Genomic DNA, 21,584 nt, shown 5'->3' on the forward strand with positions numbered 1-21,584 from the left:
TTTGCCAAGGGTGAGCTGTGCAGGCACCTCCACAAGTTGTATCACACAACTATCAAACTGATTTTAAAGAAAAGAATACTGGCCCCATGGCTGGATTTGGGGGGAGGTTACTTCTGTATAAATTTACTTCCTCAGTGCCTACCGGTTCCTGATTTTTCGAACTTAGTTATCTCAGCTTGCATAGCTATATGCAATTAATCTGTTCAAATGCAGTCATTGTGCTCAGAGGACCAACCACATACATCTATAAGCCTAATCCCTAGTGACCCCACATCTGGGGGTGGGGACGAGGAGGGGAAGGAGGAAGACTTGAAAGCTCTTTTTGTCATACTGTGTCCCAGGAGACTACAGACCCTGCTTGGGCTAGTGTACTGTGCAGCAGCCCCTGAGCGGGCTCGGTTTCTTCTGAACCTCCCAGACAGAAAATCAGAGGACAGTCCTAAGGCAGTGCCCTCAGAACTGGGAAGCTGGCGTGGGGACCACGTGCCAGCAGTCGCCTCGCGGGGACACTGAGGGCAGTTCTCGAGGGTCGCTGCTCTCCCCTTCAAGGCCCCTTGCAGCTCCCAGAAGGGTGCAAAATGCTCGTGTGCCACCCGGCCTCTCGCTCGCAGCCTGCAGGGCTGCGGCAGCTCTCATCGCCCATTTTGTTCCTCGCCCTCTCTCACCTGTTGTGTGTGATGCAGGCTTGGTGCCAAGCTCTTGAGCAGCTGCCCTTTTCCAGCTCCCGGGCATGCCAGCCTGAGGAGGCCCAGCCCCATTTGTTTGCAGTGGCAGCCCACGAATAGTAACTACTTGAGGCCATTTTGCACACTTCTGTCATCTTATAATTAGCACTTGGTCCCACAGTCTGTGAGAGTCCCTCTCCCCCAGCATCCCTCTCTCCTTCCTCTGCTGCATATCGCAGCATCATCCACAGCCACCTTCAGAGATGTTTCTAGATCACGTCACCCAAACTTCCTGCGTGTGATCATCAGCCGCGCAGTCTCATTTTCCCCCACAAATGGCACTAATGGGCAGAGTAGTCACCAAGCTGGACAAATCCTCGCTTTGCTTTGCTCTGTACCGGGCCCTTCTCTTTTGCCTCTACATCAGAAGTAATTGTCCACCCTCCTGCCCTGTAGTGAGACACCTCTCCTTGCCCTAAGTGCTTTCTCCCAGTCCTGCAAGGCAGCTTTCCCCAGCCCTGTCCTTCCTCCTGCAGCTAATCTCCTGGACGTGCATTGCTTTGCACATTTTGTTCTTGGCAGTTTCAAATGTTGCCTCAGGCCCCTATCACCTTAAAAAATCAGATCATATAGTGGTGGCCTTAGAGATGGCCTGATTGATATGTGAGCAGCCAAACAGTAAATTTGAATAAAATTTGGCATCCCGTTGCCTAGTAGTTCTGCCGATTCTGAGAGGATAATTCACCGACACCGAGTAAAGTGCGTGTCCTGAGCATGCATGGGACTGAGGCTTCGGGTGTGTGAGAGTTTGCAGGAACGGTGTGCAACCCTCATGAAGGGCCTTTTGCCCATTCCAGATCCTGCACACTGCAGCCCATCACGGGGATTTGGTATCGCTGGCCACTGCCAACCCAGCAGGGTTTCTCTGTGTATTTATACAGAAATACAGACGCTTGCAGGAAGAGGAGAGAGTTTCCCAGTGATCCTTAAACAAACACTGATGAAGCCAGAAGCCCCTGCAGCTCAGCTTCCACCAGCACCACTAGAGCTTGTAGTGACAGTGAGAATGTGCTCAGAGGAAGATCGTGTTTCTGGGTGGCCATTTACCATGTAAATGGTGATACAATTATTTAGATATTCTCTAGCTGCTTTCTCCAACCTCATCCTCTGTGGTCTTAGGAAATAATGCTGTGGGAGAGTGTACTCCCATTCAAATCTTCCCTGATTTGAGTATCACCACAAACCTGCCTGTTTTATTTTGGATCACCTCATCGCTCAGGCAGAGGGTGAGGAGAGGAGAGCTGCGCTGGCTGCTGCTGTTGCATGTGCCCTGAACTGACTTGTGTGGTGTTTTCCTCTGCAGACTAGATGAGCCGAGTCCTGGCCCACAGATAATGCCAGACACAGCACCCAAGGGTAGACTGTCTGATGAGTAGACTTCATGCTTGGGCGACACCACCACACACCCACACATCATTCCCAAACTGCTTCCCTTTGTAGGGTAGCATATCTGGGCCGTAAATTGCCCCCAGGGCATTAGAAGGAGAGTTGGTTCAGTTCCCCAGTGGCCAGTGCAGGCCTGGCCACCTAGCAGCCAAGGGAAACTGCCTAGCTGGCTGCAGCAGCAACTGCACTGCGGTCTGGGAGTTAAAAATGGGTGGTTTTTCCTCCAGCGGTGCTTGTCTATTTATTGGCTTGATTGTAATCACAGCCGCCTTAACTTGTAACTGATACTGTCCTCCCTGCAGCGCAGATGATGTTCGCTTCGGTATCGGTTACTGCTGTCTGTGTTTGCTTTTCTTATCACCCACCATCAGCAGGTCTTTTTAAAAGACCATCTCTGACCAGACACCAAGGAGAAAAGAGAGATGCCATTTATCCTCTTCCCTCTAGGTGATCAGCTCTTTCCCATCACATAAATGCCGCCGAGAGCTGATTCTCCTAACCTAGGATGAAAATCCATGTGGCACACCTGGCTCCCATTGATCTTGCGTAACGTATCACGGAGCGTTAGGCAAACTGGACACTCCCAATTAAACACACACAGCCTTCTAGGCACACAACCGCTCTATACCTCCTGCACGATACCTGTCCTCTTTCTAACCCACAAGCCTGCGTGGCTTGGAGAAATCTGGTCGTATGCCTAAAGCTAAGGAGGCCATGCTCAGCCGCTGCCATGAGTGGTGACGTGACCTTGAGGGCGTCTGGCCTGTGTGTCAGGGGCTGGTTCTGGGTTGTAGCTATGGATCACTCGGAGAAGGGTGCCACATTATGACTTGTCCCCTGACGGCTAGCTTAATGGCTTAGGGAAGGTAGGAGATGGTGGTGGCCAGACTCCTCCTTCTTGAGATCTGAGAAGAGCATGCTGAGGTTGGTTGGTTGGGTGGTTCTCAATTTCAGGCTAGGTCATTCTTGCAGGTAACCTAGGTGGTACCAAGGAAAGGCCCATCTTATATGCATTCATCCTGATTCCCAGACCAAAAACAAAAAAAAGGAGGATGGAATGAAAGTTGAGAGAACATATCAGTATCTTAAGGGCAAGAAAATATGTGGAATACAATATTGCAACCAAATAGGAAATTCAGAGGTAAATCCAAGTATGCTTGGATTTACAAATGTAACTTTAACTGTCCTGTAATTGTGCCATGGGGTCAAGGCACGTTAGTTACTTGTGATCACAGAGCAGATTAGGGACGGTGCATTAAATGCCCTTTTTGGTTTTTTTTCTGTTTTCCTGCAAGGTGCAAGTGTAGGACTGATGGGACCGGGGCAGCAGGATGAGTTCCCAGGTTGAGATGCCGAGGGCCCCGGGGTGCCGTCCTCCCCCAGCTCCTCCCTGGCAGGACAGAAGGTAACCCCGCTCGCCCCCCGCGTCCCCGGGAGCGCGGTGCCGGCCTCGGGAGAAGCACCGTGCCGCAGCGGCGGCACAGCCCGCCGGCGTTGCGGGCCCCGGGGAGCCGCGGGCCTGTTGCCCGGTGGAGCGGGCGGGCGGAGGTGGCTCCGGCGGCTTCGCTCGGGGACGACGCCTGCCCTGCGGGTCGGGCCGGGCAGCGCCGGGTCTCGTCCGCCGCCGGGGCTGCGCTGCCGGCAGCCGTGTGCCGGCGCGGCCCCGGGGCTGGGGGCGGCAGAGGCGCTTGTGCACCGCCCGGAAGGTCGGTCCCCCTGCAAGGGCGGCCGCGGCCTGTTGCTCCCCAACCGCCCCGTCCCCGCTGCAGTCCGCCGGGGTGGGCGAGCGGGCAAGGCACGTCCCGCTCCCCGCCGCGCCCCCGGGCAGCCTCTGCCTGCCTGTCCGTCCGTCCGTCCGTCTGTCCACCTGCCTCTCCCGGCAGGTGCCTCCAGCACAAAGGCGGCGGAGCGCGGCGTGCGCACTCGATATTCCGCAGCCGGGTTACACGTGAGCCAGCCGGAGCGTGGCGGGGCCGGGAGGGGCGGGCGGGCCGGTGCGGGGCAGCGGCGGGAGGAGGAGGAGAAGGAGGAGGAAGGCGATGCTCAGCGCCCGGCCGATCGGCCTCTGCTGCGGCGCTGCCGGCTGCCCGGCCCGGCCTCTGCGGGCACCGGGACCCGCAGGGAGCGGGGGGGGGGGGGGGGGGGGGGGGGGGAGGGGTCCTACACTTCCAGGCGGGGCCGCGCCGCCCCGGCACGAGCATGCACGCGCCCGCGCGTACAGGTGTGCAGGCGCGTGCCTACGCACCTGCGCCCGCGTGCAGGCGCACACATGCGCGCGCAGGGGCGCGCGCAGCCACCCGGCGGGCAGGGGCGCGCGCCCACCCACCTGCAACCCCCCGGGCGCGCGCCCGCGGGCCCGCACGTGACCGCCGCAACCCGCCCCGGCCCGGCGGCGGGGAAAGAGCTCAGGTGCGCGGCGGGGGGCACGGGCACGGGCACGGGCACGGACCGACCCGCGCTGCCGCCGGTGCCGCAGCCTCCCCCTCCCGCCCTGCCGCTCGCGCGGCCGGTGCGCCCCCCCCGCCTCGGACCCCGCCCGCCGCTGGGCCACGCCCCCTCCGCGCGGCAGACCCCGCCCCCCGGGCCCTCTGCCGGCGTCCATTGGCGGAGCCGGCGGCGGGGCGGAGCCGGCGGTGTATATGAAGGGGCGCGGCAGGCGGGGAGCGCGGCTGCTCTGTGCCCCGTGGGCTCCGCTCCGCTCCCCTCGCCGCTGCTCCCGCCCCCCCCTCCCCGGTAGCTTCCCCTCCCCCCCCGCTGCCCCGGCGGGCCAGCGCCGCCGGCTGCCCCGCAGCGCGGGCGGGCGCACCCAGACCACCCCGGTGCCGCGGGGCACGGAGCCCGGCCGGGGCCTGCCCGCGCCGCCCGCCGAGGGCTAGACCTCTCCCCGCCGCTCGCCCGCCCCCCCGCTCGCCATGGCCCGCGGGAAGGCCAAGGACGGCGACGGCAACTGGAAGAAATTCATCTGGAACTCGGAGAAGAAGGAGCTGCTGGGCCGCACCGGAGGCAGCTGGTGTGAGTGCCGGGCCGGGGGCGGCGAGGCCGGGTCGGGGGGCGGCGGCGATGCGGCGGGCACTGCAGCACGGCCCGCGGCGCCCCGCCTCCGCCGGCTGCGGCGGGGCTGCGGCCCCCGGGGAGGGGGACGGGGACGGGAGCGGCGCGACGCGTCCCCCCGCGGAGCGAGGGCGGGGGGGGGGGGTGTCCTGTGGGGCTCCGCGGGGGGCGGCGTGGGGCGCTGCCCGCCTAGGTTCGACTTCAGGTGGGGCCGGGGGTGAGGGAAGGTCGGCCCCCGGCCCCGGGATGGAGCCTGGGGCGGGCCGACCTTGGCGAGGGCGCCTCGTCCTTGGGTCTCCTTCCCCGGTGGCTGGCCCGGCCCGGGAGCATCGCCGTCGGGGCGGTCTGCCCTCCCAGCCGTCATCTGTCTGCCTTAGACTTCGGGGTGCCTTTTCTTTTCTTCCCTCTTCTCCGGATAAAGAAAACCGAGCTAATTTTACCTCGTCGAGAGAGAACAATTGGCTTTTAATGTCTCCGCAAGAAGGAAATGGCTATATGTGCGTTCATGATTAAATGCTCATGATGTATTTATTAGGTGCTGTACAAATAGCACTTAGACTAAGAGGCTTTTAACGTTTTCTTTACGCAAATAGACAGTCTTCCAGTTGCTGCCAACCACAGCTGGTGTGCCACCCTTGCGATGTTGAATTCGGCTCCTGTTGTAATGGATCAGCCGGAGGTGCCACATCCGGAGCTGCCAGCTTTAGCTCTGGCAGGCGGGCGGACTAGAGCAGGCTTCTGCTGTATCTTTACGTGAGCAGAATTGGGTTGTGGGTGCGCATGGATAGGTATTTTCTGCTCCTGAGGCACCAGGCAACTGCGCAGTGCTTCAGACGCGGAGGCTGAACCAGGTCCTTCTCCCAGAGCGCCCGTACCTATCTGCCTAGGACTGATTTCCATTTGCGGAGTCGATCTGCAGGCTGATGATCTGATTCCTCTGTTATAAACCTACCTGTTGCGGGAAGCTTTCTCGTTCAACCCTGTTGTGCTCGGTTGCTAGGCCCGCTGTGCATTTTCTGAGACCTCGGAGTGGTTTTGACCTTTAAGGTGTCTTTGGCGTTAAGAGCATCCTGGCTGGGAACCTGATTAAATAAGCTACCTCCCAGCGTTTGCCTTCTGATGTTACAAAACTCAAAGGCGTTACGCTGCAGACAACAGCATTAGTGTTTGGTTTGTTACAACAGCACCTCCTATGACCATGCTCTGGAAAAAATTTCCACACGTCCCTGACGTCACAGCCATTTGCTTTACGCTGCCTGGATACCAAAGAGTGCTTTTAACTCCTGGAGCACCGCGTTACCGCACCGAGCTCTGCCCTCCAGCCCCGGCTGCCTCCCCTGCCTCAGGTGCACGTGAGGAAGATGAGAGGATGGAGTGCCTTTCTGACAGCGTCCCTCAGCCTCCGTGTCGCTGGCTGTCCCTCCTGCTCGCCTGTCTTTCATAGACTTGAAAAGAAAGCAACCAGAACCGCCTGCTTTCATTGGGAGGCTTCTCCAGTGATGAAGTTTTTTTTACGATGGAGCTGGGGAGCGAGGAGGAATACTTCTGCCTACCGCTTCCTCAGCTTCCCTTGTAGCTCGTCACTTCAAGTCCTTCAAATAAACCACCTATGTTTTGTTTGCAATTAGATGAGGACAGTCCAAGATCAAGCAGGCTCTTTTTCAAGTACTCTTTGGCCTCTCCGCTGGCCTGCTTGTTCCTGCAGCCTGATTAGCATAGAGTTGCTTGGCATGGGCTGGCTTATCCTTCCTGTAGGCGGCCTGGTGATGCCTAGTACAGCATGTTACTGTGCAGTTAATCAGTTGAGATAATCCTTGTAACTGGTAACTGATACCCAGAGTCTGAGCCATGCTGCATCTCTAGGCTCTTAGCCACTCCCCCCTAAAATTATTCTAGGCATGCCCCTTTAGACCAAAACTATATTCAATCTTTCATTATGTAATTCACTTTTTAATTGGTATGAGCAGTGCTGGAGTGCCTTTGTAGACATACAAGGCTGGTAAACGTGTGGTACTGTGATGTGTCTGAGTGCTTTCCTACGTTTGAGATTGAGCATTGGAACTAATTTGGGCCCGAATTCTGCTCCCGTTGTCTTTAATGGAGGTGATAGCCCGAATTACTAGGGGAGGTCCAGCTTTGCAATTGCTTGTAAACCGGAATGAAACATTTACTGTACACTCTACTGGAAATAGCTTTGAGGCCCAGAGCTTTGCGGAATGGGTGTCCTTCAGAGCACACCCGTGGTATGGCTTCCTGCTGTTGGGCACTTGCTTCACTGAACGTCTGTCACCTGTGATAGTGTGCGATGGTGGTATTGGGTCAGCCAAGGGATCTTTTAAAATATGGAAGAACATTGTTTAGTCTTCATGTTTTACAATCATAAAACCTTATTCATGGATTTCTAGGTTTCCAGGGGCTCATGCTTCCAGTCCTCCAAACAACTGGAGTGAGTTACATTTTCTGTCTGCATCAGGGCATAATCTTGCTGTTAAATATATGCTTCTGCAACAGGGCTTGCCATCTGAATTCAGCGTGCTGGGCTCTTCCTTGCAGGTGGCAAAGGTTGTAAATTTTGTCCTGAAATGTGACTGCCTTGAGGGCTTGATTTGATTCTTCTCTGTTTTCTCTTGCAGTTAAGATCCTCCTCTTCTATGTCATCTTCTACGGTTGCCTGGCAGGTATATTCATTGGGACCATCCAAGTGATGTTGCTCACTGTCAGTGAATTTGAGCCCAAATACCAGGATCGAGTGGCACCTCCAGGTAACTAAATAGGAGGCCCATGTTTGACTTGGTGCAAGCTGTTCTGGGGAGGCGGGTTGGTTACTCACCTCAAGAAGGAGGATGAAATAAGCATGTCGTTGCTGCAACACACACATATTTGTAGGGGGTGGGTATGTTCTCAGCCTTCTGTGTTAACAGTACTGAGGCTTGAAGGCAATCCTGCTAGAATTAAAGGTTGCATCACATGAAGTATGCCTCCTGTCTGAGAGGAGCTCAAACCTGGTTTGCTCTTCCCTTCCCCTAAAACAAAGCGATGGAGTGAGGCTAAGAGGCTTCACTTGGGAATGAGTTGTATGAAGAAGCTGAATTCAGGGTTTTTTTCCTAGCCACTGTGTTCCCATGGGTAAGTGAAGGGACAAAGGTAAAATGTTAGCCTTATCGGTGAATCTGCGGTGCACAAGGAGAAAGGGGACGGTACCAACTCTGGGTGTGCTTACTGAATTGTATTAGCCAACACTGAACTACACGGTGTGATGTAGAGGAGATGGTTGCATTTACTAATGGGTATTTCAGTTGAATGTGTTGTGGGAGGTTAAAAGCAGGTTTTGTAGTTGCTGATGTGTGACCTATAAAATAAGTCTCTGCTCAAAATTAAAACGATCAGTTGAGCAGTGTCTGTGGCCAGCCTGCCTTGGGTAGGGGCAAATGGAGTAACTAGCCCTTGCCGCAGGTTTCCCTGCTCTGCCTGTCCTGGCTCTGCTGTGCTATCTGATTCCCGCCGCAGCCAGCGGCAGCTCGGAGCGTGGGGGGGGAGCTGCGCAACTGCTGCTTTCCCACATTACAAATGACCTTGAGGCTGGTTGGCACTGGGGATGGTAACGATCTGTCTCCAGTTGCTCTGTAAAACAGTTCAGAAGCTTTTAATAACAGTGGTATTTAAGTGACAATTGTGAGGCTGATGGCTTGTAGCTACAGAAGTTGGCTCTAGTGTCGCGTGGTGTCTTAGAGCCCCGCTGTCTGCAGTGCTATGCTGTGATTATTCCCTGCTCTAACAACACGAGGAACATTACCATCACCAAATGGTGTTTTATCTCGGCAAAGAATCATCTTTTTCAGATAACTGCTTTTCCACCAGCTCTTTTTAAAGACAGAATAGAGACTGGAACTGCTGTGTTAGCGTGTGGCACTTCTTAATGTACCAGCATGGCTGGGGTAAATGCTGTCTTAAGCACTGAAAGTGGCTGTTTCTGTCTCTGCAATGGGCTCTGACATTTGCGGGAAAGACTAAACTGTCACTGATACTGCCCAGAGCCATTAGGTGCATCTGAAAAGCCAACATGCCTAACGGTGGAGTAGTTGTTACTTTAATAATGTGTTTTTCCCCGGCCGAAGCCCAGTGGTCTCACCAGACATGAAATAATTAGCGAAGAAGCCCATGGATCTTGGGTCACATCCAGATAGACCTGCTGTTTAGCCTGATGTCACATAATTACTCATTCTAGGTAAACTGTTAGCTTTCTGTGTAATAGCAGTTTGCGATTCCAATTTCAAAGCAACTCTGTGGTAAAATTTCTGTGTAAGGTTTCAGCCTGCAGAGGCTTTTTATTCATCTCTTAATTGCATGCTGCACCAGTTTTTCTGGGGCTTACCCTTTTTTTAACCAAAAGAAGGAACTGAATCTTGAGACCCTCTTGTAGCATGTACTACAGAAATCAAAATGGAGGAAGAATGAAAAGGTCGTCGGGGATCTTTGTAATGGGCTTTCAGGACGTGTACTGAAATCATGGGATCCCACTCCTTGAATCTATGACAGTAGGGAGCCCAATAAACAAGGGTTTTGAACCAAGCTGTAATGGCACATGCATACAACTTCAAGGAAAGAATTACCAGTTAATAGCACGGGGTCTTTTGCAGGGCATCATGTGACAACTCTTTCTACAGATGAGGACAAGCTGGGGATAAGGCGTGGTGGAGGTTGGCTCTTAATGCGGAGTCAGTTCCTCATCCTCTAGCACAGCAGCCATTATACCACAATGAGTCAAAAATAGCCTTTTGATGTAGGCTTTCAGAGGGACTGACACTGTAGTGAGTTGCTGCACCGCTGTGTTCGGCAGGTCAGCAGTCCCTGTATTCCCCTGCTGTGCAGGGCTCTCCCCTGTGCTGCAAGCACAACTGCTTTTCTGACAACGAACACATGCATGGGCATGTTCACTCCTGCGCTTGGTGAGCATCAAACTCGAATTTTTTTTGTGATCTGGGACCCCTGCAGACTATGAACTACATAAAGTAGGGTGGTGTGCAATTCTAATTCCTGGTTCTTGTGGGGAGATTTGCAAGCCAAGTAAGTATATTGGCAGCTTGATAGGGCCTTGGATTTTCTAGGAAGCTAGAAAACCTGGTTTTATTCTTGTTACAGTGCTCTGTCCTTCTTGGGCAAGTCACTGTTGTCAGCCCAAAATGGCTGGGAAAGAAGAAACTACACTTCCCTTCAGGATTTGCAGGAGAAAATGCTGTAGGGGCTGCTATGGTACCATTCTTGTTCTGAAATACAACAGATTTTGTAACAGCAACAGAACCTACAGGATGTTTTATTGAGTTATTGACATGGGTATAACATTGAAAGCCATAAAGTGCTATTTTTGTAGCCAAGTGTCATTAATATGCTAATTGGTTTCTGCATTGAACACAACAGGAATGTTATACAGGGCTTCAGGGCAAGCTGAGTTTTGTACCTTTCCATGATACTTTTTTTTCCTCTTTTTTGTCTTGGGGTGGAGGAAGGGACAGTGCAGCTCACCTTCTTGTCCAGCCTTGCCATCGTATTGTGACAGCCCCAGCTCCCAGTTCCATGCGTGCTGCCGGCTCAGACTGTGCTTTAAGCACAGAGGACTTATCCTGCTAATAGGGAAGGGTGAGGATATTGCCTCTTAAACACAGTGTACTGTGTTTAAAAAAATAATACTCCATTCTCCTCCTCTTCCGCACCCCAATATAAATTGGGCTGTGTATCCTGCCATCTTGTGGTGTGCATCCTGTGAAACACAGCATCCCATCACTAGGGCTGGTGTAGGGGGGAGAGCTCACTGCTGCCTGTGGCTCTCTTTAAGTGGCAGCTGGCAGGAAGAATCCCTGCTCAAGCCAGGGGATTTCAGGTGTCCCTGCTCCAAGTGCTGCCTGTCCATGATGTGTCATGGAAAAGGCTGGTCTGGTGTGAATTCCCCACTTGGCTTATTTAGCTTGGATAGCAGTGGGGAGGTAGCAGGAAGGCCCCAAGGAGCATATGCTGCCTCCTGTGAAGTCACACTTTTCTGCTTTTGTCTTTTGTTGTCTCAGCACCTCTGTTTGGAAAAAATCTCTGAATCTCAAGCTCCAGGGATGTTACCTGCCAAGCAGATTTTGCTGCATTTTTAGAAAACTTACACCTGCTTTTTGTACTTAGGGGATGAGGTAGAAGGTGACTGGAAGCTTGGAAGGACATTGCTTGGTATGGAGGCTTTTAAAGCCTATCCTCATTTAGTGAGCTGGGGGTGGTGGTAAATAGGAATGGTGTAGTGATAACTCAGTTTGTCATCTGTGTCATCCCCGGAGTGTTCAGACTCATTCTGAACCAAGATTACACGGTACTTGGAAGTGAGCATTGCATGATGAAGCAAGAGTGGTTACTATGGACTTACACAACCATTCCTAATAACAAGCCTGACTTCCCACTTCTAGCTTCTCCATCTTCACCCTCAGGACACTTTTTCCTGAACTCTTGCTCTTGCAGCGTAGAATGATAAAGTCTGCGTGGAAAATCTGGTTTTAAATGAACTTGAATAAATGTGACTTTAATCTGCAACGGTCGTTTGGAAGTGGAACTGTATCTTAAAAAAAAAAAAAGAAATCAATGAGTTTACATGCCTTTTTTTTTTGGCTTTTGGTATCTCTGTACATTCACAGAGCTAGGAAGCCAACAGAAGGTGGTGTCTGTTACCAAGTCAAGGCATCACTCATCATTTATGTGGATGGTGTCAGTCAAGTGAAGATAGGAATTGTATCTCCTAGCAATGCACTCTTAAGAGCCAATTGCAGAAATTTTCTAAAGTAGTTTGTCAGTATTTTAGCAGTAAATTACTTAATTCTTCCAGGTGTGAAGAACAGCATCACCACACATGACACCATGGTGCATCTCTGTGGTAATAGCATGAGATGCAGAACTGTGGCAAACAGATTATAGTCTGAAGATGGGGAGAGGGTTGTCTAGACTCCTGGCTATGAAAGCACTTGAGGCTTTGCTTCTTTTCCCCCGTAGGACTTGCTTTTGATGGCTTCCTCATGTGCATGGAGTCCTTAAGAGGCTTATTCATGCCTGTAACTTATTGGAGCCATGTACTTCCTTAGGTGTGTAGCCCATGGTAGGTAGCACTGGAATGGCTCAACTTTGTGTTGTTTTTTTTTCTTGTGCCTACTTGCTTCATTTCCCTAATGGGGATGAGAGAAGGCTTCAGAAAGGTTACAGAAGTGTTCTGCAGAGGCTACCTCCTCTCGTCATACAAACTCAACACACTTTTTTTTTTTTTAAACAAGATTGCTTAAGAAGGATTCGGTGATAGTGCTGCTCTGGTAACAGCACTGAAGCTTTATTTTGGCTATGGGGTGTACAGATGGAAAACAAAGAAGGAAATGATAGATCTGTGCTTAGGGCTTTGTGTCTGGTCAGTTGCAGGCATGTGAGAATGGAGGTTGTGGTAGAAGCCAGTAATATGTGTTTAATCAGAATAAAGCTATTTTTCATAACAAGTCTTTCATCTTCACAAATATTTACTTCCTTGACCTCTGTTTTGCTCTTGTCGTAAACAAAGCAAGCACCTGCTGTACTAAAGCCTGGTCCAGTCTGGTTCATCCAAGTACCTGTAAATGCTCCCAGTTAGGCTGAAAGCAGCTCAGCTATGGCCCCAGGCTGAGTCTACCTGGCAGGAAGGGTTGTTCTCTTGCTCTGGCTGCTGGGACAGGTGCACAGAGATACTGCTTGGGCTTCAGTGCCATTCTGCAAAGATTTGCAAGACAGGGATGCTTTGGGATGAGAGTCTGTTCTCCCAACCACTTGTCTCATGGGCAGAGGGTTGGCTTTGGACTGTATGTGTCAGTGGCCAGGCTCTCCGAAGCAGAGAACAGGGACGTTCTGCTAGGTGACTGTCACACCACAGGGTGTATATTGCTGACCTTCCCTTTACACCTCCCATGCCTGCATGGGTGCCTTTATGCATTACCTTGGACAAGACAAAAAACAGAGGTGGGGAGTTCCTATGTTTTAGAGGTCCTGAGCAAAGCTGATAGCTTAACTGCCTGGCCAGTCTTTACTGAATTTTATATTTATACACTTGAATAACACACCTGTAACTTGAACTCTGGAAAAGGCAGACCCAGGAGAGGAACCAAGGCCTGGCCTGCCTTTGCTGCAATTCCAGATAGCCACTTTGAGTGACTCTGAGCCTGTTGCTTCCCGGCTGAGTGGTAACATGAGGAGGGGTTGGCAGGATGGAAGTCCCTTACTAAAATTGAACTCAGCTTATTTATTTTATATATATTTATTTATAACACTTTGTGAAACAAGAAAGCAAGTCATTGGTCAAAAAGGGGTTGAAAGCCACTGGCTTTGAAGGATAGGATGTAATTCTGCTAGTGGAATAGTAAGTTGATTCTAAACTTCTAACACTCAACCTGGTCAGTTTGTACCGGAGGGAGTTTTTAACGGTTAAAGCTGCTTCCTGGAATAAAACTTGAAACCCCCAAGCTACTCGCTGGATGTCTCGCTATCTTTGGCGACTAGGAGCTGCGTTTAGGGGAACAAAGCTAATCTTTGTCCTAGGTTACAAATTCCAACTCGGTGGGTAGCGGTGGGGCGGGCGGGGGGGGTGGAGTGGTGAGCTGGCTTGAGGAGGGACTAAGCAGAAGCACTCAAGTGGCTGTGGAAAAACTGCTGGAGTCACAAGCTCTTGTGGGTTGGGGCCAGCCAGCTAAGCTGCCTGAGTTTTGCACCAGGGGAACTTGTTGGCAACAGGCCTGTTCTGAAAGCTGTCAAAGCAAATGCTGCTCCCCTGCTCCTTTTTCTTGTTCTTGCTAAAATGAGGATGACAAACGGAACAGAAGTCAAGACCTCAATAATTACAGTGGCCGCCACAAAAGCAGCATGAACTCCAGTTCCCATTACCTAAGTTTAAAGTGTTAGCCCTGCATCAATGTGTTCAATTAAAATGTGACCTAAACATCACAGAGGAGCAACTATTTCCAAGTCCCGTAATGAAAAGCAAAGGGGTTGGCACCTATCATCTGTGGGCATTACTTGTATCTAGTCCCTTCTCCATGTATTCTTTTTCTATTCATCCTCCTAAAGTCAAAAGCAGAGCTAGTCACGCAGCCCAGAATCTAGGACAGTCTTTGAAACATCTCTCCCATGTGGTGGCATTTCCTACTCACCTACTTGGTGATGAGCTTCTGATTAGAGAGCTCAGCAGGCTATTTCTGCAATCAGAAATACCTCCTTATGGAGTGAAAAGACCAAGGAAAACGATCAGGCTGATTAATTTACTAAGTGAGAAAATGTCTCCTGCCCTGCATCCTACAAGGGAGACTGCACGAAGGTAATGTGGATTACAACCACCAGAGAGTGACCGTACCTGACTTGGGGAACCTCTTGTCTTTCATTGCAGAGGTTCATGAGTGGACGGCTCTGATGCATCCTAAATGCATAACGTGTTTGGCAGACTTTCAAGTCAACCTATTAGGGGTACATACATAAGAGTAGGCTTCTGTGGGACTTTATTTTGTGCAGTTGGTTTCACATGCAGACAGCTTCCCTTCTGTCCTTCAGGAGAAGGTGGAAATGGGCAGGGGACCTGTGGTTGACTTTTTTTTTTTTTTTTTAAACCTTGACTTGTAGCCTCCTTCCTGGATTCTGTGATTTTTATCCGCTTAGCGATGCAAACGTTGTGACGAATATTCCAGACTGTTGTTGGAAAGAGGATATAAGAGCCAGTCAGAGCCTCCCCTCTACTGAGCTTAAGCTGTTTTGTGCAAGTCCTGAAGTCTGAAAAATAGAGATTATTAGAATAAGTTATGTTCTTGGTGTGCGTTGCATTGCCTGGAGGCTGTGCAGCTCTCAGGTGTATTTAATGTTTTCTTCCCGATTTTGCTTTTCCTAGGACTGACTCAAATCCCCCAGGTACAAAAGACAGAAATTTCCTTTACTGCCTCTGATCCCAAAAGTTTTGAGCCGTATGTGAAGAACCTTGAGAAGTTCTTAAAGGACTACAGTGCTGATCAACAAACTGAAAACATAGTATTTCAGGACTGTGGGGGTAAGTCTTGATTCTTTCCTGAGGGCTTTGACCAATGCGTCAGGTCCCTCAGAAGCTGAGGGTGAGCAGTGGTGGTCTCTGTCTTTGGCCATTCCTTTTACCGTAACCAACGGCATGTTGGTAAACTGGCAGGCTCTGGATTCAGTCATGCGGCTGCTCATTAAGTTGGTTTGGACAGACCAGACTTCGTCAAGGGTCTACCTAGAAGCTTATCATAGAGGTTATATGGTTGGCAACTCCCAGATTTCACTTGGAGAAAGTTGCAGCTGACTCTCAGAAGCATGTGGCGCTGACCTTATCCTCTCTGAAAGCCCCGAGGTTTTACTGACAACTTTGCTAAAGCCAGTGTTGGTCCTCTTGGTGCAGTGCACCAAAACATCTGGGAGATGTTAACCGTTAATAGATTATATGTAATAATGCAAATGAGACTATCACCTCATAATATGTGCATATAAAATCTGAAGGGAACGCGCTTGTTAAAGCTGCCCCAAAAAAATCTCTGGGCCAGTGGATTACAAACGTGTTTGTTGTCTTGTCCCCTGGAAGAATCCTCAGTTAAAAAACAGAACCCCTGCAAACTTGCTGGTCTGGGACCAGCCCACACGGGGGTGGCTGGGTGCAGGTCTGTGGTGTCAGCCTCAAGGAGGTGATGTCATTTACCTGTTTGGGCGAGGGGGGAAACCAAACTACACAGTGAAGCGTAAGTGTTGCTGTTCCTGACAAGCAGATCATGTTGCGTATGGTTGTCTTTTCATTCCCCCACCGTGACAGAAACACCTACTGATTACAAAGAGAGAGGACCATATAATGATGCCCAGGGCCAGAAGAAGGTCTGCAAATTCAAACGCGAATGGCTGGAAAACTGTTCTGGAATAAATGATCCTACCTTCGGGTACAGGGATGGCAAACCATGCATCCTGGTCAAGCTCAACAGAATTATTGGCTTCAAACCTAAGGCAAGTATCTCTTCCCTTTCTAGCAGAAGCTACTGACAAGGAGGAGGAATTGGTTGCAGTTTTGCTGTGCCTGCTTTGCTGTCTCTGGAGAGAGATCACTCTTAAACCCCTTCTGCAGAGCAGAAATTGTGAGATGATTTGAGTAACTGGCTTTAAAAATACTTTTCATTAAAAAGCAATGAAAACTGCGCACGGCAAGTTGGTATAACAAGTAGCAATGAACCTCACAGTGCAAACTCCTGGTTATGTGCCTGGTAACTTCTGAGCCTGCTAACTGAATTGCTCTAAAGGGGCATTTTCTTCAAATGTTATACCCATTTTCAGTTCCTGTGTGCTTCCATGCGACTGTCCCAGACCGACTCTATCTGTAGTGAGATCAGTACATTGTGTCGTGCCCTGATCTACTACATTCTTTCCTCAGGCAGTGTAGAGTTGCCTGCCTTGCTAAAACCACTTAATTAAATGAAGTAGTGCTAATATTAACTATCAGACTGAAACATAGGCTATAAAGCATAAACTACATCTGAGAGTCAGGCACAGCTCTTGCTGCAAGGAAGGTGAAGAGATCTTTAGGTTATTTAATGCAGTTTCCCAGACACTGTAGGATGCCTCTGTCGCCCGCTTGCCCTGTGCTGCACCTGAAGGCATGTTTGCAGTAATGCTGAAAGATGTTAATCTGGACAGGAACAGTTTTCACCTTTAGTTTTTTCCCCAACACTTTTAAATGCTAAAAAATTCTGTAAGAATTCAGTGGTAGAGCACATGCTATTGAATAAGGTGGTGTGCAAAACCTGCCCCTCCATCTTCAGGATGGAAAACAGTGCAAATGGTGTGCTAAGCCACCTTCACCAGCATCTATCAGTGCAGTTGAGGATGGGGAACGGTGCCGTCTGGCTAACGAGTTGCAAGGGATGTTTTTCTTCGAAGGGAGCCTGTCCTGTGCAAAAGAAAGGAGTTGAATTTTGGCTCATCTGATCCAGGGTGGAAACAGTGGCTGCATTTTAGCAGGAATGTGCTGTGCTTGGTATGTGGTGGCTGTGGGATGACATAAGATGTGCACGTTTGACAATGGGAAGAGAAGGGTTTGGTGTGTTTCTCTTTTCTTTGCCACAGAGCTCTGAAGAGCTCCAGACTGCATTAGGCAGCAGGGCCTAGTCAGGGAATAACTTACATGTTTCGTTTAGAAATGAGGTGTGTATCCAAGGCAGTATTTGTTTTCCTCGTTCCACGTTCCAGCAGGGAGACCCTATAGCTCTGGTGTCAGGCAAGGTGTGTGTAAAACAGGTCTGAGAGTTGCAAGGTTGCGAAGCAAAACTACGGCACTTGTCAAGAGACCAACATCAGAGTTGGCACTCCCCACGTTTCCCTGACATACTCGGAGCCTTTGTACTTCCCTGTAGGTGGTGTCAAAGTTCAGCAACGTCAGGGTGCGACTGCCACTCCTTGTTCCTTCTTCTGCGTTTCCAGTCCTAACTGCGTGCACCTGGCAGGCAGGCAGCGAATCCTCCCGCAGTGTGTCTCTTCCTGCCGCTGCCCGGGCTTTGCACAAACAAGCCCCGCTAGCTAGCACTGTGCCATGAAACACTTTCCCCAGCGACACCATGAAATTAAAAATAGCCTGGACTGCTTGCCTTGGTATCTATCCACAGCAGTAACGCTGTAAGAACAGACAACAGCTCTGCTTGGGTTAAGTTCCCCTGCTTCTAGTTGTGTTACGCTGCTCGTCCCTCCCAAGAACCACCACCAACAGCTGTTGCCTCTGAAACTGAGCTGAAGGGATTCCGGTTAAGGGCACGTGTTTGGTACCATTGACCTTTGCTGCTGCAAAGGTGCTGCAGTCTGCTGGGAAGTGTCTGGTGTGTAACGTCCCCTTGTTTTGGCTTTCTTCTAGGCCCCGGTAAATGAGAGCCTCCCGCCAGAGGTTATGGCAAAATACAACCCGTATCTCATCCCTGTCCACTGCAGTGCCAAGGTAAGTCGAAATGCAATAGAGCAGTCGGGAAGCTGCAGAGGGAAGACTTCAGTCTTTGTCCAAGTGTAGTTACCCCTCTCTGCCTTTCCGCAGACAACAGGGGTGGTTCTTACTTGGGGTGTCCCCCCTCCCTTTGGAACAGGAGTGTCTCAAAACCTCACTGATGACGGATGACAGTTAGCACTGCCCTCACAGGGAGAGGTAAAAGCAGGGCCAGATAAGGAAAAGGCATCCTCAAAAGTAGCTATTTTGCTTCCAAGTGCTGTACTGGAGCTCTTGGCACGGTTGGCTGAAAAAGTGACTCTAGGGCAGAGCTGTTTTACTTGACACTGTAAAGCAGCTGAGAAGAGGTAAACTTTTTTTAGCCGAAGAGAGCGCATTGGTAAGATAGGAAGCTATGGGGGTTTCCGAATGTGTAAAGTGGTTGAGGCTTTAAATAAAGGGAAGTCTTTTTCCTGGCTGATGCATGCTGGGAGGTGCTTACTGAGTAGCTACTGGTTAGACAGGGCTTCAGTGTCCTCTCCGGTGTCGGGACGTCCTCATGCTGTCAAGGTGAGGATCAGTGATGACCGAAGAGAGGTTGCGGTCTTGGTGAAAAACAACAGGTGCTGCTAGGGGCAAGGGCCGCAAAAGGTAGAGTTGGGGTGATTGTCATTGTTCTTCCTTTTCCCACCTCTAGAGAGAGGAGGATGCAGACAAAATAGGCACAGTGGAGTACTACGGGATGGGCGGCCACCCTGGCTTTGCCCTTCAGTACTACCCCTACTATGGCAAGCTCCTGCAGCCGCGGTACCTGCAGCCGCTGGTGGCTGTGCAGTTCACCAACCTGACCTACGACATGGAGGTGCGCGTGGAATGCAGGGCCTATGGGCAGAACATCCAGTACAGCGATAAAGACCGCTTCCAGGGACGCTTTGATATTAAATTTGACATAAAAAGCAGCTGATTGTAAGCACAACTCTCTTCCCGCCCCCCTCCTGCCCCTCCTCCTAGCCATTTAAAAAGGTTAAAAAAAAAAAAATAGAACAAAAAAGAAAACCTACTAGTCTTGAACAAACTGTCATACGTATGGGACCTACACGTAATCTATATGCTTTACACTAGCTTTCTGCATTTACTAGGTTAGAATGTAAACAAAGTGTAGCAATAGTGACAAATATTTATTCTACTGTAAATGACAAAAGAAAACAAAATTGAGCCTTGGGACATGCCCATTTTTACTGTAAATTATGATTCCATAACTGACTTGTAGTAAGCAGTGTTTCTGGCCCCTAAGTATTGCTGCCTTGTGTATTTTATTTAGTGTACAGTACTATAGGTGCATACTCTGGTCATTTTTCAAGCCATGTATTGTATCTGTTTTCTACTTCTTGTGAGCAAAGACTTTTGCTGTCCAAGGTGTAAATACTCAATGGGACTAGAACTGGCATGATACTTCTCATTATTTTGTTCCTTTTCAAAGAAAGGCCCACCTGTGAGATTATATTTAACAGCACTCCATAAGGCTTCTGACTTTTCTGTGGTGTTAGGGTTTTTTATTTGGAGGGGTGGCAGGGGAAACTAACTTAAGTGAAGTTAAAGAGAATAGATGATTGTGTACTGTGCTCTGTAGCGAATGCTGTCTCTCTCTCCACCTTTTCCCTCATCCTCCAGTATGTTGTGTGTGAGACTGGGTCAGACTATCACTCTCCTCAGTGATAGGCATAACTCCTTGCTTTGTATATTTTCTTTTTCTTTTTTTTTTTCCTGCTCAAGGCATCACACACATGGTGGTGCTAATGTCTTTATTGAATGTTTTAACCATTTTCATGGTGGAAGAATTTTATATTTATGCAGTTGTACAATTTTATTTTTTCTGCAAGAAAGTGTAATGTATGAAATAAACCAAAGTCACATGTTTGAAAATAAATCTTTATTTTAAACTTTATAAAAGCAATGCAGTACCCCATAGAATGGTGTTAAATGTTGTCTAAAAGTGCAAAACTCTATGTTCTAACATGTAATAATAGCCAGGAGTACAGTGCTCTTGTTGATCTTGTATTTCAGTCAGGTTGAAACATTGGACAAATAAATGAATGAACACACCCTTCTGTGTGCATGTCTTTTGTGTTGGGTGAGGATGGAGGCTGTTAGTTGTCCAGAATCTTGAAGAAGTACTGCACCTATTTCAAATAGAAAATACATCTTTATCATTCTCAGAACGGCTCAAGCTGGAGATAGTTGAAACATGCCTTGGGGTTGCCTTCAAGTGCTGCTCCCACCTGTGAGCAAAGGTGTTACACATCAGCTCTGGAACAGCCTGGTTTGGTGTTAGTTACCTGAAATTTTTCCCCGAGCTGTGAGCTGCATTAGAGGCTGCTGTGGCACACGTGCCCCTGATCACACCAGTCAGGAACCCAAAAAGTCTTCAGTGTATTCGCCGTTACTGCAGGTTCTCCAGGTCTGGAGCCACAGGCCACACATTCTAGTAGTAACTACAGGTAAAAATTGGTTTTATCCGTAGGGTGGGTTAAAGCACCCACCAGTGGTATGTGCTGCAGGTCCGCGGGGAGGGCGCACACTGAAGTCGCAAGCAGAAGAAAGAGTTTTGGGGCAGTGACTTGTTCTGTGTTGCTGCTGGGCCAACAGTGAACAGGCTCTGCCTGACAGGGCTGCTCCGATGTGACAAATGCGGCAGCTGGCTTCCTGCAGGAGCTGAGATCACTTTATGCTGCATGATGCAGATTACCAGGGAGAATTTCTCTGTGTAAAGTAACAAAACATGACTATCCTAGAGCAAGCTGCTTGATGAAGCCTTTCTCATCGAAAGGCACGATACTGGAAAAGCAAGCTGCTGAACTTTTTGCCATCTGCTAGAAGGAAAAGCGCAGTTACGGTAGGCTATGGCAGTTAGCGTATGCTTTTGGCTGTTTCATGCTATTCCGCAGGAGCTGGAGGAAATCTCACCTGCAACTGTTTCACTGCTGCTGTATGTTTATAGCACAGCAAGGATTTAACAAAGACGCTGTGATTAAAGCGCTAAAACACTCCCCAAAGCAAGCTCCACTTGCAGAAGAGCTGCAGGAAAGCTGCGCCATTTTGGCTCCCAGCAGTTGGTGGGTGTACTACTGCTGCCGGTTTTGGGGGGGTGTGTGTGCATGGCTCAAGGTTTGTTAGGATCAACTGCCCCTACAATTCAAGTCTTAGGTGCACAGCCTGGGGCAGTTTAAAAAAAACAGCAGCAACAGAGAAAAACCCCAACTCTGAACTGCTTTGTAAATAAAAGACCCAACTCATGGTTAGATAACCTACTTCCTTTTAAGTTACGATATGAACGCAAACTCCAAAAAAAAGTTGACGGCTGATTCCAGGGGATGGGACAAACATTGTAGAAAATGTACGGTGCTTGGAGTGGCTTCAGTGAGCGTCAAAGGGGGGGTCAAATAAGGTACGCT

General features: G+C 50.0%; 2 protein-coding genes across 4 annotated transcripts in view; one reads left to right on the forward strand and one right to left on the reverse strand.

The window, feature by feature from the left end:
* The first annotated feature begins 4,866 nt into the window (after positions 1 to 4,866).
* On the forward strand, positions 4,867 to 20,235 carry ATP1B1 (ATPase Na+/K+ transporting subunit beta 1). Its single transcript, XM_075034307.1, has 6 exons — positions 4,867 to 5,123; positions 7,796 to 7,924; positions 15,067 to 15,222; positions 15,994 to 16,178; positions 18,070 to 18,150; positions 18,830 to 20,235. Exons 1-6 carry the CDS (start codon positions 5,024 to 5,026, stop codon positions 19,094 to 19,096), a joined length of 918 nt encoding a protein of 305 aa, XP_074890408.1. The 5' UTR covers positions 4,867 to 5,023; the 3' UTR covers positions 19,097 to 20,235.
* Positions 20,044 to 21,584, reverse strand: part of NME7 (NME/NM23 family member 7) — a 92,222-nt gene continuing 90,681 nt past the window's right edge. For all 3 annotated transcript variants that reach the window (XM_075034303.1, XM_075034306.1, XM_075034305.1), the window contains one exon: positions 20,044 to 20,312. In XM_075034303.1, the coding sequence (XP_074890404.1) occupies positions 20,280 to 20,312 (33 nt within the window). In that variant the 3' untranslated portion in view covers positions 20,044 to 20,279. The remainder of the gene's footprint in view (positions 20,313 to 21,584) is intronic.

The sequence above is a fragment of the Buteo buteo genome, chromosome 8 (assembly GCF_964188355.1).
Source record: "Buteo buteo chromosome 8, bButBut1.hap1.1, whole genome shotgun sequence".
NCBI classification, from domain to species: Eukaryota; Metazoa; Chordata; class Aves; order Accipitriformes; family Accipitridae; genus Buteo; species Buteo buteo.